Below are 20319 nucleotides of genomic sequence, written 5' to 3'. Positions count from 1 at the left end.
TGTTGAGACTCATTACTGGGTCCCTCTCTACAGGGCTTGGACCAACATACAGACTCCTCAGTCCCACCAGGATTACTGGATACAATGGCCTTGACTAACTTCAAGCTAACTAACCCTGGATACAGTCAAGCTAACTAACCCTGGATACAGTCAAGCTAACTAACCCTGGATACAGTCAAGCTAACTAACCCTGGATACAGTCAAGCTAACCAACCCTGGATACAGTCAAGCTAACCAACCCTGGATACAGTCAAGCTAACCAACCCTGGATAACTTCAAGCTAACTAACCCTGGATACAGTCAAGCTAACTAACCCTGGATACAGTCAAGCTAACTAACCCTGGATAACTTCAAGCTAACTAACCCTGGATACAGTCAAGCTAACTAACCCTGGATACAGTCAAGCTAACTAACCCTGGATACAGTCAAGCTAACTAACCCTGGATAACGTCAAGCTAACTAACCCTGGATACAGTCAAGCTAACTAACCCTGGATAAATGTAAGCTTGATTGTAATAGGGTTCTCTTTCTTCTCTCATCACAGAATGTTTTGTGGACCATTCAGATCAACGTGGGAATGGGATTTTGGCCAGTATAAGACTCTCTGTACACAGTTTCTATGTAAATGTGAATACTACTGTATACTACTACAGTCATTGTCTCAGTGGAAGGTCAGATGAAAGCACTATAAATGGTATAATCAACTCAAAACCAGTTAGAAGGTAACATAAATAGAATCCCGGCATAACAGCTCTTGCAGATTGTCAGATATTCATGATATGAAACCCAAGGAGAGGCTCTATCTGAAGGACCTGTTGAGAGAATGCAACCTGTTGAAGACCTACAGCAGCGGTGTTGGACAACCTGGGACGGAGAAGCCTCGTCAGGGACCCACGGGACTACACATTTATCTTCCAGCTCAACGCCTGCAACGACTAACACACCTGATTCAATCCTGACCAAAGGCTTGGTAATTTGACTCGTTAAATCTGGTGTGCTGTAGCGCTGGGCTGGAAGAGTAACGTCCAATCCTGAGGGTCTCTGTGAACAGATGGGTAAACACTAACATTGCAGGAAGACATCACTCCTTTCGTCCTCTCCAGTGGGAAGGCCAGAGACCTGTTGCCTCTTTAAAGGCGCAGTCAACAGATGTTTGGACACTTTAGCACAGGGGTCATCTATGCCTAACCCTTTTTTAAAACCTCATGTTCTGTATTTCCATAGAAAATGTACCAATGTCGGTTCTCCACGAGAACTATGTCCACATTGCATAATTTACCATAAACGATGTGTTATGCCTATGCCGTCAATGCATGCAGATGACAGCTATATATAGCATAGTGTGTTGGTGCAAACAAATGACTTCTGCTTTCAGTCCACAGATGACAGCCAATGTGACCAAGGCCCCTGTGACCCATGTGACAAAACAATATATCCCTTTCACCCTGACACACGCACGCACGCACGCACGCACGCACGCACGCACACACACACACACACACACACACACACACACACACACACACACACACACACGAGCAAAGACATTCATAGAATCCTGTCTGTTGGCTTCTGCTCTTTAGTACATTTTCTAGACATGCTAAATGCACCTACCTGCATTAGGGATATAGGTTTCATCAGGGGCCAATTGTAGTGGAGTGAATAGTTACAGGGTCTGATGTTCCTCCCTTAGCCCCGGTCTGTCTCCCCCTACCTCTCTATGACCACGGAGACCTGCATCATCTCTGGACAAACAATGACCTGACACACGTCACCTTGTCACACCACTCCAGACGAGACACCCACCACCCTGAGACACAACAAACACAGTGAGACTGGCGCACATGCAGCATTACACACACACACACAAACAAACACACAGCACACAGCTCTGTGCGCCTGGCTACATTAAGTCATCTCTCAGTGCAGTAATGGCCAGACAGCTCAGGCCCTGTTTATGTCCACTCAGCTTATTAAGCCTGGAGGAGACCTGGGCTCCCAGTAACTAATCAATGCTCTCATGTTCCCATTATTGCACTTACACACACGTACGCACGCACGCGCACACACACACACACACTGTACAGACTAACACACCCAAACAAATATTATCTGAGGCAAAAACAGAGGGAGTATATCAAAGGCATATACATCCATGTACTCCTGTGTTCAACAAGTCTACTAAAACCACTCTCAATATGCACTTACTCTGACACAGACCCACATGTGCCAGGGCACGTTCATACGCTCTCACACAAGTCCCCACCCTCCCTTACACACACATACGTACGCCTGCATGACTATAAATCTAAGGAACACACCCAAACACAGCATGCACGACATACGACAAAAACAGAGATTTTACCTCCAGCTCCTATCAGTGCTAAGCTATAGGCGACCAGACAGACAGATTGACCCCCGTCTCCCACAGCAACGACCCCCTCATCAACAACACTTCGACCTGACATGCCAGACACAGACGGAGAGAGGAATGAGAGGAAAGGACAACAGACACAGAGAGAGGTAAATCTACCTACCACACACGAGCAGAGTGAAGGGAGCTTAGTGCGGCCCTTCATGAGCGAGAGACACAGAAAAACAGCCGCTCAGACACCCGCAGTAAAGGAGGGATGGAGGGATGGGGGGAGAGAGAGATGGGAGACTGTGGATGGGTAGGGGTGAAATAAAAAAGAGGAGTGGGGAGGGGAAGAGACGGAGGGGGAGGGGGGTTGTCGTAGCAGATGAGGAGAGAGAGTTTTTCCTGGAAGACAGAGTTGGTGTAGGGTATGTCTCAGTGTTAAGGCTAGGGTCTGAACAGAGAGAGCTGGCGGACTGATCCAGCCGTGACTCACAAAATATCTTTGTCACAGCCAGTGAGGGGAGCGAGAGAGAGAATTGAGAGAGAGGGAGAGAAGGAGAATGAGTGTAGACCTCACCTACGCTTTTCGCATGTATTTTCTGCTCTTCCAGTCAAACATGCAGTACTGTTCTTACTCTCTCTCACACTCTTACTCACTCTCTCTCTCTCTCTCTCTCTCTCTCTCTCTCTCTCTCTCTCTCTGTCTGTTGTCTGTCTGTCTGTCTGTCTGTCTGTCTGTCTGTCTGTCTGTCTGTCTGTCTGTCTGTCTGTCTGTCTGTCTCTCTCTCTCTGTCTGTCTGTCTGTCTCTCTCTGTCTGTCTCTCTCTCTCTCTCTCTTTCTGTCTCTCTCTCTCTTTCTCTCTCTGTCTCTCTCTCTCTCTCTCTGACACACACAGACACCTCCCCCTTTCCTTCCTCATTTAGATTCCTTCTATATGACTCAGGTCTGAGACAGCGGTGGGAATTGAGAGTGGAGGAAACACTGTATTGGACTGTGATATTGTTGCAGCTTTTTCAATTGAGGACACATGGAATCCAACCAACATATTTGTCATTTGAGAAAGCACTGTGCGGGGTCAATTATAGCTGTTTAATAGCCAACTGTGTTCTGGCAGCAGTTGGAGTACACATTATAATCAACATGATGTGGGAGCTACCTAAGCAACAGTAGAGGTATTAGTAGGCCAACTCATCTGCAACTCAAATGACCTATTGGCTGGTCCAATCCCAAAACAACATATAGCCACAGAACAAAAATGTTTTTCTTTGCCTTTGGAATAATCTGTGGGGGGGAGGGGAGGGGTGTCCTAATAAATCAAAATCAAATCGACTGAAAGAGAGTTCAAATGCAGTGAATTATGAATGGCACGATATCTGCTAATGACATCCAAACAGAATATTTGTTTACGAGGATTTAATGAGTATAAAAAGTCTATCTTCCACCGTCATACCTAACATACATTAACATAACCCCATTTACACCTGGTGACCACAACCACACCTGGCCTTCAAAAGGGGTCCAAAATAATATCATGTATCGGCATTGAGATTTCATGAACCTTATTCGACAGGTTCCCCGTCTAGTGCCCAATAGAAACGTGATAGGGCACAGTGTGGCGGGCCGTTCGGTACACATTCTACCTGATTTGTCGACACTTGGCCTCATTTGCCTCAGGAGGACATTTTGAGCCCTGAACCCTATCTGGGTCACAGCATCTAGCCACACCTGCCCATTATGGATGGATGTCACTGGATGTGGCCACAGAGTATAACACCAATACCATGTGTAAACAGGGCCCAGATCCAACTACATTCATACCAGAGCTACGTAACATGATGTCATTTTACCATCAGGTAAACAGAGTGAAAATAGCTCTGACCCCACTGGACTAGGCTCCATTGGACTGGGTTGCTGGATGTGTTTTGACAGTAGCTGTGGTTGGGCTAAGAGCCCCCTTGGATTAGATGGAGGGCATTTGGACAATCCTGTTCTGTATCTAACAGTCATATAGTCATTTTCATCGACACGGTACTCAACAAATGGTTTATCGTACAGAGCATCTGCATCGTATTCAATGCGTGAATACTACCGTGTAAAAAAGTGATCATTTCCTATTCTCTGCATTCACAGGCATTCTCTGCTGCCGCCTACGCAGAGGTCACCCTCCTACCTGCACACCCCGGATTTTATACCATCAACACTCATCAATGTCTCACACACTCTCTGTCTATCACACTTTCTCTTCCTCTCTCCCTCTCTCCCTCTCTCCCGCTCTCCCTCACTCACTCACTCTCACTCCCCTCCCCTTTCACTCTCTTGGTCTCTCAGCCCCTCTCTCATTTCTCCTTCCCTCTCCTTTCATCTCTATTCTCTTCATGATACCCTGCCATGTTGTCATGGCAACAATCGAGCCCTGATAGCTTGGTTGCTAGGCAACTGACATCACCCATAAGAGGAACATGAAGATACCGAGTCAGAAACAAACAAACCCCTCAAATGTGTGTGCTGTGTGTGTGTGTGTGTGTGTGTGTGTGTGTGTGTACTATGCGTGTGTGTGTACTGCGTGTGTGTACTGTGTGTGTGCTGCGTGTGTGTGTGTGCTGCGTGTGTGTGTGTACTGTGTGTGTGTGTGTACTGCGTGTGTGTGTACTGCGTGTGTGTGTGTGTGCGCGTGAGCACATGTGTGTATGTTTATGCCTTCATATAATCATTTCATTACTCTTCATTAATCTGTAATATTTGTATCTCTATTCAGTGTTGCCTGAGACAGATGCAGAGGTTGCAGTTTATCCCACACAAAAGACTTCAGTGGAGCCTGTTCTTTGCAATGCAGCCTGTTTAAGCCCCCTGTTCTTCCTGACTAGAATGTCAGATTTGACCATTTCAAATGAACAGATCAGAGACAACGACCATTGTTCCCAAACCACTAGGCTAGTTCTGGAGACAGTCAAACTCATTCTCTCAACGGATTCTTTCTTTTAAAGTGGTCTCATATAACAATCATTTCATATAGTAAATGTGTTTTGTTGCATATCCCATCTCCCCCTGAGAGTGGGGTCACAGCCAGGGTCACCATTGGCTCGGGGATTTGAACTAGCAACCGGTTACTGGCGAACAGTCTAACCACTAGGCTACCTGCCGCTCTAAAAGCTAGGCTAAATGACAGACGCTATGTGAATTAGGATCTAGGATAATGTACAGGAATATAATGAATTGAATGACGTGACATGAGTAGTGAAGCCATAGAAAAAGCGCTGTGTCCCTGGGCTAAATGTCCATTTTTATGCACTCATACACTGTAGTTTAACAATACGCCACAAGGTGTCAGCCTATTCTATGTTGAAGAGTGTGTTGACCACTGATAGTATCTGATCCATTTGAAAGGCTAATACCTCTGACATCATCACCATTATCATCATCTTTATACAGTGTGGGATCAAAGGGATGTCTTGTATGGATCTCCGCCTCCCTTGACGCCAAAGGACATCTCACACACTCTCTCTCTCTCTCTCTCTCACACTCTCTCTCTCTCTCTCTCTCTCTCTCTCTCTCTCTCTCTCTCACTCACTCACTCACTCACTCACTCGCTCTCTCTCTCTCTCTCTCTCTCTCTCTCTCTCTCTCTCTCTCTCTCTCTCACTCTCTCTCTCACTGACACACACACACCTCTCCAGCCAGCCAGCTATTCAGTCAGACAAACAGCCAGCCAGCCAGTTAGCCACAGTCAGGCATTCAGTAGTGTAAACCAGTCCGTCAGACTCAGAAGTCCATACAGTAGGGATGGGTCACGTTGCAGCATTAGTCGTCTAACCCAATGTGAAGGGACGAAGCCCAAACACTCCCTAACAGATCCAACCTGTCATCTGTAGCAGGAACGATTCCCGGACAGACAGTGACACAGACACCAACAAGCACCGAGATAAAGACTAGAGTCAGGAAACAGGGTCTGTGTGTGGATTCGGTGTGTACCACAGCATCTCGAATCCCATTAGGATTTGGGACAAAGGTTTGAGACGGTTTCTTCCTCATTCCCACTTCGAGTCAGTGCACTTGGCTGTTGAAGTGGTTTGCGTGTGGGTTGGTGTATTTTTCTGACTGTACAATGCGCGTAGTGGGTGCAACTTTAGGTGTGTGGCTTTGTGTGTGGATAGGTTGGAGTGTGTGGATCGAGGGCACAGTGTGTGGGGTGTCTGAGTGTGGAGGTGATGTGGGTTGTTGTGACGTGTGGGCTGCAGTCTGTGAAAGATCGTGTTCAGGTGTGATAATTCTACTAAGTCGTACTGTAAAGCAAATCTATGGTATAATTTCATGTTATTACTTGTTCTGAGCTTTCATGGGGTTGAATACAGACACATTCAGCAGATCTTTGAAAAGACAGAGGTCAGAATGAGAAGAGGAGATGAAGAGACTGGAATCAGGCAGGAGGAGAGAGCAGGAGGAGAGAGCAGGAGGAGAGAGCAGGAGGAGAGAGCAGGAGGAGGAGGAAGATCCGGCTAATGAAACACAAGTAAACTGTGCAAACGCTAAAACGCACTAGCAGGAGAATGAGCACGAACACACACACGAACACACACACGAACACACACACGAACACACACACGAACACACACACGAACACACACACGCACAGAGAGAAAACGCTGACTGTGAAGTATCAAGCGTATCTGACAGTATGTGAAGAGTTTCATTCCAAAACACTATATATCTATTTTCAGAAATGTTGGTGAATTAGCTTTTTTGTTGTTGTTTACAGAACATTAATCGTGGCTATGTGGTTGTTCAATGACAGACATGTATTTGTTTGAAATCTATCACTTGATCGTTTCATTTCAGAGGCAAATAATCATATTTGGTTGCAAAATGCTATATATCCGTCTCACTCTCAGAGACATCAGTAGTACTGCTAGGTTTTATACAGTCAAATGTGAAAAATAACTATTTTTATAAAGAACTGTACAAATGATACATTTGTGACATCAATATAATATATATATATTTTTAAATGAATCAATCAATACAGTAATATGACATCTGTATGAAAAAGATTTACCTTTGACATTTTAGTTATTTAACAGGTCTTATCCAGAGAGACTTCGTTTGTCCATTCATCTTAAGATCGCTTGGTGAGACAACCACCTGTCACAGTCAAATATACAGGATACCAACATTCCATTCCTGCTAATCAATGGATATATACCGAGTGTACAAAACATTAGGAACACCTGCTCTTTCCATGACATTGACTGACCAGGTGAATCCAGGTGAAAGCTACGACTCCTTATTGATGTCACTTATTAAATCCACTTCAAATCAATAAAGATGAAGGGGAGGAGACAGGTTAAAGAAAGATTTTTAAGCCTTGAGACAATTGAGACATGGATTGTGTATGTGTGCCATTCAGAGGGTGAACGGGCAAGACGAAAGATTGAAGTACCTTTGATCGGGGTATGGTAGTAGGTTCCAGGCACATTGGTTTGAGTGTGTCAAGAACTGCAACGCTGCTGGGTTTTTCACACTGAACAGTTTTCCGTGTGTATCAAGAATGGTCCACCACCCAAAGGACATACAGCCAACTTGACACAACTGTGGGAAGCATTGGAGTCAACATGGGCCAGCATCCCTGTGGAACGCTTTCGACACCTTGTAGAGTCCATGCCCCGATGAACTTAGACTGAAATGAGGCCAAAGGGAGGTGCAAATCAATATTAGGAAGGTGTTCTTCATATGTAATACACTCAGTGTATAGCGTTTGGCACCAATTTTAGCATTTTACAACCCATTGTAACACAGATAACAATCTATAAATAAAAAAATCTAAGAAGAGTTAGTTATATTTTACACACACATGAAGGTACCCATAAGCAAGTATTTCTGATGAAAAAACACAAATGGAAAAAATTGGTGTATATAGTATTTTGAAACTAAACTCTTCATGGATCTCCACTGTAATCCTCGGCCCCGTCTCAGACAGAACAGCTCAATATGGCAGTGTGGTGGCAGCAGGCTGGCACCGGGGCAGGCCCTCCCCGCTCCACTAACAGCGCCCTGGGAGCACTTTGGCAGGATCAGTTGCTCTGCTCCTCTGGCCCTTTGGCTGAACGCACACACACACACAGACACACACAGACACACACACACGTCTGGTGGAAGCACAGAGGAGACAGAGGCTGTGTCCTTGAGTGGAGATCAAATATGAGCCATCCGCTCAATCAGTTCAACACAGACCCCACGACAAATCACACACCCTACACACACTACACCATACACACCCTACACACACTAAACCATACACACCCTACACACACTACACCATACACACCCTACACACACTACACCATACATACCCTACACACACTACACCATACACACCCTACACACACTACACCATACACACCCTACACACTACACCATACACACCCTACACACACTACACCATACACACCCTACACACACTACACCATACACACCCCTACACACTACACCATACACACCCTACACACACTACACCATACACACCCTACACACACTACACCATACACCCTACACACACTACACTATACACACCCTACACACACTACGCCATACACACCCTACACACACTACACACACTATGCCATACACACCCTACACACACTACACCATACACACCCTACACACACTATACCATACACACCCTACACACACTATACCATACACACCCTACGCCATACACACCCTACACACACTACACACCCTACACACACTACATCATACACACCCTACACACACTACACCATACACACCCTACACACACTACACCATACACACCCTACACACACTACACCATACACACCCTACACACATACACACCCTACACACACTACACCATACACACACACCATACACACCCTACACACACTACACCATACACACCCTACACACACTACACCATACACACCCTACACACACTACACCATACACACACTACACACACTACACCATACACACACTACACACACTACACCATACACACTACACACACTACATCATACACACCCTACACACACTACACCCTACACACACTACACCCTACACACACTACACACCCTACACACACTACACACACTACACTACACCACACACACACTACACCACACACACTACACGCACTACACCACACACACACTACACCCTACACACACAACACACACTACACCCTACACACACTACACCACACACACACAACCCACACTACACCCTACACACATTACACACACTACACCCTACACACACTACACACACTACACCCACTACACCACACACACTACACACACTACACCACAAACACACTTCTACCACACACATTACACCACACACACACCCTACACCACACACACACTACAGACACTACACCATACACACCCTACACACACTACACCACACACACACTACACACACTACACACACTACACCCTACACACACTACACACACTACACACACTACACCCTACACACACTACACACCCTACACACCCTACACACACTACACACACTACACACACTACACACCCTACACACACTACACACACTACACCCTACACACCCTACACACCCTACACACAATACACACCCTACACACCCTACACACACAACACCCTACACACCCTACACACACTACACTCTACACACACTACACACAATACACACCCTACACCCTACACACACTACACACCCTACACACACTACATCATACACACCCTACACACACTACACCATACACACCCTACACACACTACACCATACACACCCTACACACACTACACCATACACACCCTACACACACTACACCATACACACACTACACCATACACACCCTACACACACTACACCATACACACCCTACACACACTACACCATACACACACTACACACACTACACCATACACACACTACACACACTACACCATACACACTACACACACTACATCATACACACCCTACACACACTACACCCTACACACACTACACCCTACACACACTACACACCCTACACACACTACACACACTACACTACACCACACACACACTACACCACACACACTACACGCACTACACCACACACACACTACACCCTACACACACAACACACACTACACCCTACACACACTACACCACACACACACAACCCACACTACACCCTACACACATTACACACACTACACCCTACACACACTACACCCACTACACCACACACACTACACACACTACACCACAAACACACTTCTACCACACACATTACACCACACACACACCCTACACCACACACACACTACAGACACTACACCATACACACCCTACACACACTACACCACACACACACTACACACACTACACACACTACACCCTACACACACTACACACACTACACACACTACACCCTACACACACTACACACCCTACACACCCTACACACACTACACACACTACACACACTACACACCCTACACACACTACACACACTACACCCTACACACCCTACACACCCTACACACAATACACACCCTACACACCCTACACACACAACACCCTACACACCCTACACACACTACACTCTACACACACTACACACAATACACACCCTACACCCTACACACACTACACACCCTACACACACTACACACACTACACCCTACACCCTACACACACTACACACACTACACAGACTACACACCATATTACACCCTACACACACTACACCCTACACACCCTACACACACTACACACCTTACACACCATACACACACTACACCCTACACACAATATTACACCCTACACCCTACACACACTACACACCCTACACACACTACACTCTACACACACTACACACCATACACACCCTACACCCTACACACACCCTACACACACTACACACACTACACAGACTACACACCATACACACCATATTACACCCTACACCCTACACACACTACACCCTACACACCCTACACACACTACACACCTTACACACCATACACACACTACACCCTACACACAATATTACACCCTACACCCTACACACACTACACACCATACACACACTACACCCTACACACCCTACAAACAATACACCATACACACCCTACACACACTACACACCCTACACACACTACACACCCTAAACACACTACACACACTACACCCTACACACACTACACCCTACACACACTACACCCTACACACCCTACACACACTACACCCTACACACCCTACACACAAAAGTTGAATTGAACTAACAAATTTTACTATCACTGAAAATGCACCTTTCAAATGCACGCTTGATACTGATACCTGTATTATGCGTTCACATTATGAGTTCACATACTACACTCTGAAAACTCACGAGCTACACATTTCCACCACACAATACATATTACAAATAGAGACACACTCCTCACTACACCAGAAACACACTTACTCTGGTATATAAAGCCACATGACTCTAACACACATTGTGAATACACACATGACTTGAACACACAACGGGACACACACTGTAAACACACACTGTAAACACACTCATGACTCAAACACACACCGTGACACACTGTGAACACACACTATGAACACACACATGACTTAAACACACAACGGGACACACTGTCAACACACACCTGATTCAAACACACACCTGGACACACTGTGAACACACAGACTCAGGAGACACAGTCTTGTCCGGGAAGTTAAAGTGAGCAGAGTTTTGCGCAGCAGCACCAGCTGAATGAATAATGAAGTGGCTGGGTCTGTTTGATTGCGGGTGAGGGGTGACGGGGGCTCAGATATGACCGCTAAACTCCATCTTACAGACTCTCAGGAATAGGCCGACATGCAGGCAGCAGCAGTCACCAGCTTCTCAACCCCCATCCTGCCAACACACACACACACACACACACACACACACACACACACACACACACACACACACACACACACACACACACACACACACACACACATAGCTTCAGATTGTCAGTAAGAATATTCATGTTCTTTAAAATACCAAGGAGAGCTGGCAACACAGCGTCAAGTGTTACAGTAATACAAACATGGAGGCTAAAGCTGGCTGCAGCTGGTGGAAAGATGTTCACACTGGAGCTAAAGCAAAGCAGCCAGCCACATACACATATATATATATAGTACATACCAGAGCACCAGTAATGCCCGCATAGACCATATCTGCTGACTTTGAGTACATCTAGTCAAATGTATAATTCAGAAACACTAATGAGGAAAGCCTAGAGAGTGGAGATGAGACAGTGGAACAGGGGAAAGAGGGGAGGAGGAGTGGAGAGAGGGGAGGTGAGCTAGGAGAGGGGAGAAGGGAGATAAGAAGAGGGGAGAGTGGGAAAAGAGGAAAGAGACAAATCCAGGAGATTATACGAGTGGAAGAGGCAGGAAGAATGAACACGGAGGAGAGAGGAAAGGCAGAATTGGAAAAGAGGGGGTGTGAGAGGAGATGTGGAGGTTAGGGAATGTGACGAAGGAGGAGAGAGACAAAGGGAGTGTGACAAGAGAGGAGAGGAGGAAGAGAGAGCGACAGGAAAGGAGAATGGGAAAAGAACTCCGTGTCCTCTCAGAGAGGGATGAGATTTTAAGACCTAACCAGCTGGTTCATATAAACTCATATCACAGTGACCATGAGGGAGAACTTTTCTATCACTGGCCAGCATTCTTCACATCTCAGAACCCTGCACAATAGCCCCCAGTTACAGTCATCATGTTATTTATCTTAGTTAATAGCATGTCTCACCTTGACATTAAAGTCCTGCATGTCCCCAAAAACATTGCATTTACATGGTAATTAAATTTCCAGGTACAGTTTGGATGTATACGGTCAGTGGGGATTTTAGCATGTAAATCTTGGTGGGGCAAAAACATTATAATTGGATGCATGCCAGCAAAGCCACTACACAACACAACACTAAACAATACATGAACTGCACTATATCACTGCTACACCTAGCTCTCAGCGGAGCCTTGTCTTGCAGCGAAACAGTTCATTCAGCCTCATTTACTGCCTTTAAAAAAAACATAGCTGATGGCTGACTTGCTTAAACAAATGTGGTTTCTAATGACAATTGAGATGTACAAACTATGACATAAGGAGACGACAAGCTGATAAGAGGCAATCTGTAATTTCGATAAAGACATTAATGAGCGAGCTAGGACGGACGTAGTCAATATAACTATTTGTTCAGCACTTTTGAAATGTACAGTTACAGAATTCTGAACATGGGCCGTTCTTAGAGTATTCTCCCTGTACACCAGGTCAGAACGGTAGGATAAATAAAGGGGGCATATAAGCAGACAATGAAAGCTCTTACAATATTCAATGATTACATTTCTCAAGAACAGGTTATATGCTACATGTGCACCACCAAGTCAGAACAGTAAGCGAAATTAAGAGGTGAAAATCAACCAAATTATTAGGTTGAGGCACATGGGCGACTAACAGCTTATTACACAACATACACTTAGTATTACTTTCTTAGCTACAGTATGCATATCTCCCTGGCATATTACATCATTTATGCAGCAGCATACAAGACATTTTTGGACTCACCCTATTGTGCTGTGCTCACTTGAACAGGAAAGTGGCGCGGCGGTCCTTCGTGGGCAAATTTTGTCATCAAAGTCTGGAAATTCTCTGGAATTACGGTGCTTTCAAGACAACTGGGAACTAAAAAAAACAACAACCTTGAATCATGATGACGTCAGCAATCTTCAGGTTGTAGCTCTAGAAAGAGGCGAGTTCCCGATTTACAATTCCGAGTTGGATGAATGTTCAAAACGTATTTTCCCAGTCGTAGCTCATTTTTCCCGAGTTTCCAGATGTCTTGAACTCACTAAAGACAGATTTTGCAGTTCCGAGTTAACAGTTGTTTTGAGCGCAGCAAAATCATGCTTCATTGACAGCATGGCCAATGTTGAATGTTTATCATTTTAAACTAGGAAAAGAGACCCTTAATCTTAGACTTGGGACCACACAGCCACAGCCACTAAATAGCAGGCTAATGATTGCTTTGCAATGTTTGCAGTTAGCCACTGATTCCTTACAAACCACTCATTGTTGAATTTGCGATTTCCAACTTCTTGTGTAATGTTTATGTCCAATGGCCAATGAGCACCGATACGTTTTCTCCGTAATTTCTCTTCCTATGACAAGGATTAGAAAGGATTTGCCATGAGTGACAAAACACTGAGCCAATCACGGCGCAATGCTCCGTATTTTCTGCTGGCTTGCCCCACTACCATTGAAAGCACTGAGCTAGGCTGAAACACCTGCATTCTGGAGCTGCCTTACTGAAGATAACATATATATATATGATATATGTATATTTATTTTACATTGTTTGCAAAAAATAACACCAAAATAACAAGCCCCACCTGCCCTGAATGACAGGCCACCACTGTATATGGTCATAGAATAGTCTGTTAAGTATTTACCTGTTTGTGGCTTGTGGCTTGTGGCTTGCATAATTTCTAACCTTGTCTACGTGTGCAATTGGCTGCTGGTGGATGAAATGACACAATCTCAGATATTTGCAAAACTGTAAACTGTGATAACAAAAAGTCATCGTTTTAGAGTGAGGGGAGGTTTTTATCACAATCAATTAATAATGCATGTAAAAAATAAACTTCACAATGCAATCCCAAAAACCTGAATATGCAATCACAGCTGCTTTGTAGAAGCTGTACCTTCATAGCAATTATACTCTACCTGCCTACCATAATTATTACCTATTACTGTAAATATATGTTTTGTCATCGATTTAAAGTGGGATTGAAAAAGGCTTACAGAATTGATTTTGACCTCCCCCTCCACCTTTCTCACTTCCCCTGTGTCTTTCACCTACTGTACACAGCGAACACAGAGAGCCATCCACAGGGTTAAGGGTCAGAGGTTAGGGTGCAGTCACTCTGTGAGAAGGTAGGAAGTGACCTACTGTAACTCAGACTGACACGTCCTTTATTTCTAGCTGACCTGTGTCCTTTAGAGTAAGGGTTAAGGGTTAATAACAGTCTCATTCAAAACCCTTGATACAGTGGGGCTGTGGCCTGTGACGCTCAATGCCAATCATCTGTTATTATCCATTTAACTAAGAGGGTCCTTATATCATGCTCATATACAATCTGATGTTGCAGTAAATGCTAGCTCACATCGCTAGATCCAAAGTCTCCCACACATGTAAAGGACCCTGAGTGCTGCAGGAAACCAATTACCACTCACATGACCTCCTGAGCGTGGGCGTCACAGGTCAAATCACACAGCTGACCTGCTACCTGACGGCTACACGAGCTGTCACACTCCTCACCTGCACTACCGCCAGTCACCATTAATGCTTTATCACACACCATTAAAGAGACTCGCTTCTCCATGCACTAATATAGCTTCCCTTTTCAAATTGACCACCATCTTCCTCAGAATGTTTGGCAAAAGTGGGCCTTCCTCCCTCTGCCAGCTTCAAGCTCTTTCTCACTCGGCGAGAGATGTTTGATCCTGGAACAAGGTTGTCGGATATCCATGGATACCGGTCGTTCTCTTTCAGAGTCGATTCTTCGATCAGTGTTCATAGCATGTCTAAAGAAACTCCTGAGGTCTGTTAGCCGGCATAATTATATTCAAACGGGGATTGATATTTCAGCCTTCATTTTATTCTGTAAATGAAATCGGTAAAAGTATGGGGGAGTAAATAGAACGAGTGATAGTGAGTAAAGAGGACAGAGGAAACATCATGAGTGAAACAGCAAAAAGAGGATGGAAGAGTATGACTATGCCTATGGAAGCAGGCATGGACCTCCTCTCTCTTTACTGGTCCATTGCACCAAGCACAGAGCTAGAATACAGCTTGATGGGCAGAAGACACAGCCATTTTGGATTCGAGTTGAAGCAACACTTTACCTTGAAGTCAGGTACAAAAGATGAAAAGCAATCAAAGGACAAAACTATTACATAACAATATAGCTACGGTACGTTGTTATCCTACACAGGGATAGATAGAGGGAGAGTGAGGAGTTAGATTTTACCTGTATTATTCATTAAATGAAGGCCTGATAGAGTCTCTCTCTCTCTCTCTCTCGCTCCCTCCCTCTCTCTCTCGCTCCCTCCCTCTCCCTCTCCCTCTCCCTCTCCCTCTCCCTCTCTCTCTCTCTCTCTCTCTCTCTCTCTGCTCTTTAATTGAGCTAGTTAAGCTTGTCGTTGCTCTGCAGTTTAAATACGTCTCAGCCTGCATTAATACACATTGAAGCTCACCAGGGAACCCAGAGAAGCCTGTTAGCCATACTGTCATATTTACAGCACACCATTAATTGTCTCTGCTCAGTGGTACAGAATCAAAATGTGCAACACACTGAGATGCTTTGCCAACCGTTAAAACCACACACACTTTTGTTTTACTGTCCATGCGGGGACCAAAAAAATGTATTCCCATTCAAAATCCTATTTTCCCTAACCCCCACGTTCATCTTCCCTATCACTGCTATGTCTGTCAGCTGGCCATAAGGAGCTCTGTTGTCAAGGGAACTAGCTTACATCAAATACACTTTAACTGATTGATAAGCAAATGATTCTGATTCTCCATGGCTAAGTAAGCAATGATTTACCTAATTTGAGAAAAAAAACGAAGCTTTCTTCCCCCCTCTGTAAAAAGAACTCTGGGCTTGTGGTGAAAGTTCCCACACACTGAGCAAATACTGGACCACATTTCCCATCAAAAACGGCAAGAGTTTGCCCAAGTTCATTCAGTGTGTGTATGAGATGCCTCGTTTTAATTTGTCCCACGCTCCTCCTACTGGCATGGTTCCCACACACTCCCACAGCCAGCATCCCACAGCCAGCATCCCACAGCCAGCATGCAGGAGCAGCCGCCATGTTGTTTGTGTGTTTGTGAACGTGTGTGAGTAATTGAATGTGTGTGTGTGTGTGTGTGTGTGTGTGTGTGTGTGTGTGTGTGTGTGTGTGTGTGTGTGTGTGTGTGTGTGTGTGTGTGTGACTGTGTGCAGGGGAGTAGGAGCAACATTAGGGGGGGCACTTTTTTAGTGACTTTTGAGAAAAGGATACAGACAAATCTTAACTTATAAATAGGCGAATTTACAAGGTTAAAGGGGGCCTTGTAGAGGGGCACTTACTCTGGTACATTCCAATCAGTCTTAAGGCCATGGCTATTCATACTGTACTGAATACCAGAGTGACTGTTAATGTGGATATTCAATGAAACAACCATTTTGTACTCATTCTCTGCTACCATACAATTCATTTACTAGTATTTCTCTCACTTCCCCTGTCAGGTTGTTACTATTGCTGCTCTACATACTGTATGGTTGGAAACTTAACGTCATGTTTTCAACTTATAATACAGTTATTATACTGTAATAATAATCAGCAACATAAACAGTTAAAAATTGTTAGATTTTTTTTTAAAGGCAGGGATGAAAGGTCAAACTGAAATGAATCAATCTACACCATATTATCCAAAATAAAATGTCATCATGGCTGCCTCTCGCCTGCATGAAGTTAACACCTGAAATAAACCCTCTAGATCAGGGATGGGCAACTTTGACCTGGGGTGGGGGGCACAAAAAAACTGAACTCATCATGAGGGGCGCAGTTGCTCGCGGGTCTTCGTACCTACATCCACAGTCGGGGGACACTACGTTTTGTGCAATTCTACTCAATTTGCCAGGGGCAGAGAGGAAAATGTACTGTTTTATAGCTAATTTCCTGCAATTCTACACATTTAGCCAAAGGGTGGAGAGAAATGTTTGCAGTTTTAAATATGATATCTGAGTGAGAGTGACTAACAAAATCAATGGGGCCATGATAACAAGTTTAGATAGCTGGTCGCTAAACTAATTTAGCAATCTAAAAAATGTTAGCTGGCATGGGCTAATTGACTGAATAAGTGACTGACATAGAATAGTAGAATACACAAGGTGCAATTTCGAAATTTGATTGTGCATCAGCAGTATTTCTCTTGTTAACTCAACAGTAAGTTAAGACCCCGACTGAGTTCCAATTTTGGAAATTGATCCGAGGGCCTTCAAAAGGGCGTGAGCCGCCAGTTGCCCATCCCTGCTCTCGTTTAAAGGTCCAATGTAGCTGTTTTTGTTTCAATATCAAATAATTTCTGGGTAATAATGAAGTACCTTACTGTGATTGTTTTCAATTAAAATGGTCAAAAATAAACCGCAAATTTCTCAAGCAAGAATTTTGCTCGGACTGTCTGGGAATGGTCTGAGTGGTGAGGAGAAAACTGAAAACTGGCAGTTATTGGCAGAGAGATTAGGAACTCTCTTTCTTATTGGTCTATTAACTCACTAGGAACGCATGTTACCAGGCAGGCCAAAATTCATCCCACCAAACAGGCTGAAATTTCAGGCAGTCTTACACTAAAAGGGCATTATCATCATTTTCACAGTATTATTCCAACCTCATAGTTTGTAAATATCTACAGTTGAAGTCGGGAGAATACATACACTTTAGCCAAATACATTTAAACTCAGTTTTTGACAATTGCTGACATTTATTCCTAGTAAACAATCCATGTCTTAGGTCAGTTAGGATCACCACTTTATTTTAAGAATGTGAAATGTCAGAATAATAGTAGAGAGAATTATTTATTTTAGCTTTTATTTCTTTCATCACATTCCCAGTGGGTCAGAAGTTTACATACACTCAATTAGTATTTGGTAGCATTGCCTTTAAATTGTTTAACTTGGGTCAAACGTTTCAGGTAGCCTTCCACACGCTTCCCACAATAAGTTGGGTGAATTTTGACCCATTCCTCCTGACAGAGCTGGTGTAACTGAGTCAGGTTTGTAGGCCTCCTTGCTCGCACATGCTTTTCGAGTTCTGCCTACAAATTTTCTATAGGATTGAGGTCAGGGCTTTGTGATGGCCACTCCAATACCTTGACCTTGTTGTCCTTAAGCCATTTTGCCACAACTTAGGAAGTATGCTTGGGGTCATTGTCCATTTGCGAGCAAGCTTTAACTTCCTGACTGATGTCTTGAGATGCTGCTTCAATATATCCACCTAATTTCCCTACCTCATGATGCCATCTATTTTGTGAAGTGCACCAGACCCTCCTGCAGCAAAGCACCCCCACAACATGATGCCGCCACCCCCGTGCTTCACGGTTGGGATGGTGTTCTTTGGCTTGCAAGCCTCCCCCTTTCTCCTCCAAACATAACGATGGCCATTATGGCCAAACAGTTCTATTTTTGTTTCATCAGACCAGAGGACATTTCTCCAAAAAGTACGATCTTTGTCCCCATGTGCAGTTGCAAACCATAGTCTGGAGCAGTGGCTTCTTCATTGCTGAGCGGCCTTTCAGGTTATGTCGATATAGGACTCGTTTTACTGTGGATATAGATACTTTTGTACCTGTTTCCTCCAGCATCTTCACAATGTCCTTTGCTGTTGTTCTGGGATTGATTTGCACTTTTCGCACCAAAGTACGTTCATCTCTAGGAGACAGAACACGTCTCCTTTCTGAGTGGTATGACGGCTGCGTGGTCCCATGGTGTTTATACTTGCGTACTATTGTTTGTACAGATGAACGTGGTACCTTCAGGCATTTGGAAATTGCTCCCAAGGATGAACCAGACTTGTGGAGGTCTACAACTTTTTTTCTGAGGTCTTGGCTGATTTATTTTGATTTTCCCATGATGTCAAGCAAAGAGGCACTGAGTTTGAAGGTAGGCCTTGAAAAACGTCCATAGGTACACCTCTCATTGACTCAAATTATGTCAATTAAACTATCAGAAGCTTCTAAAGCCATGACATAATTTTCTGGAATTTTCCAAGCTGTTTCAAGGCACAGTTAACTTAGTGTATGTAACCTTCTGACCCACTGGAATTGTGATGCAGTAAATTATAAGTGAAATAATCTGTCTGTAAACAATTGTTGGAAAAATTACT

General features: G+C 44.4%; 1 protein-coding gene across 3 annotated transcripts in view; it reads right to left on the bottom strand.

Annotated features, from left to right (window-relative positions):
• Positions 1–20319, bottom strand: part of dlg4a (discs, large homolog 4a (Drosophila)) — a 92284-nt gene that overhangs the window by 66864 nt on the left and 5101 nt on the right. The window contains exon 1 of one of the 3 annotated variants that reach the window (XM_029701257.1): positions 2538–2625. The exons of the other annotated variants lie outside the window; for them this stretch is intronic. Within the exon in view, the coding sequence (XP_029557117.1) occupies positions 2538–2579 (42 nt within the window). The 5' untranslated portion in view covers positions 2580–2625. Of the gene's footprint in view, positions 1–2537; positions 2626–20319 lie in introns of those variants that run through there. 3 annotated transcript variants of the gene reach the window in all.

Source organism: Salmo trutta, chromosome 19, assembly GCF_901001165.1.
Source record: "Salmo trutta chromosome 19, fSalTru1.1, whole genome shotgun sequence".
Classification (NCBI taxonomy): Eukaryota; Metazoa; Chordata; class Actinopteri; order Salmoniformes; family Salmonidae; genus Salmo; species Salmo trutta.
Note: the sequence above shows the minus strand (reverse complement) of the source record. Positions and strands in the feature narration are given on the sequence as shown.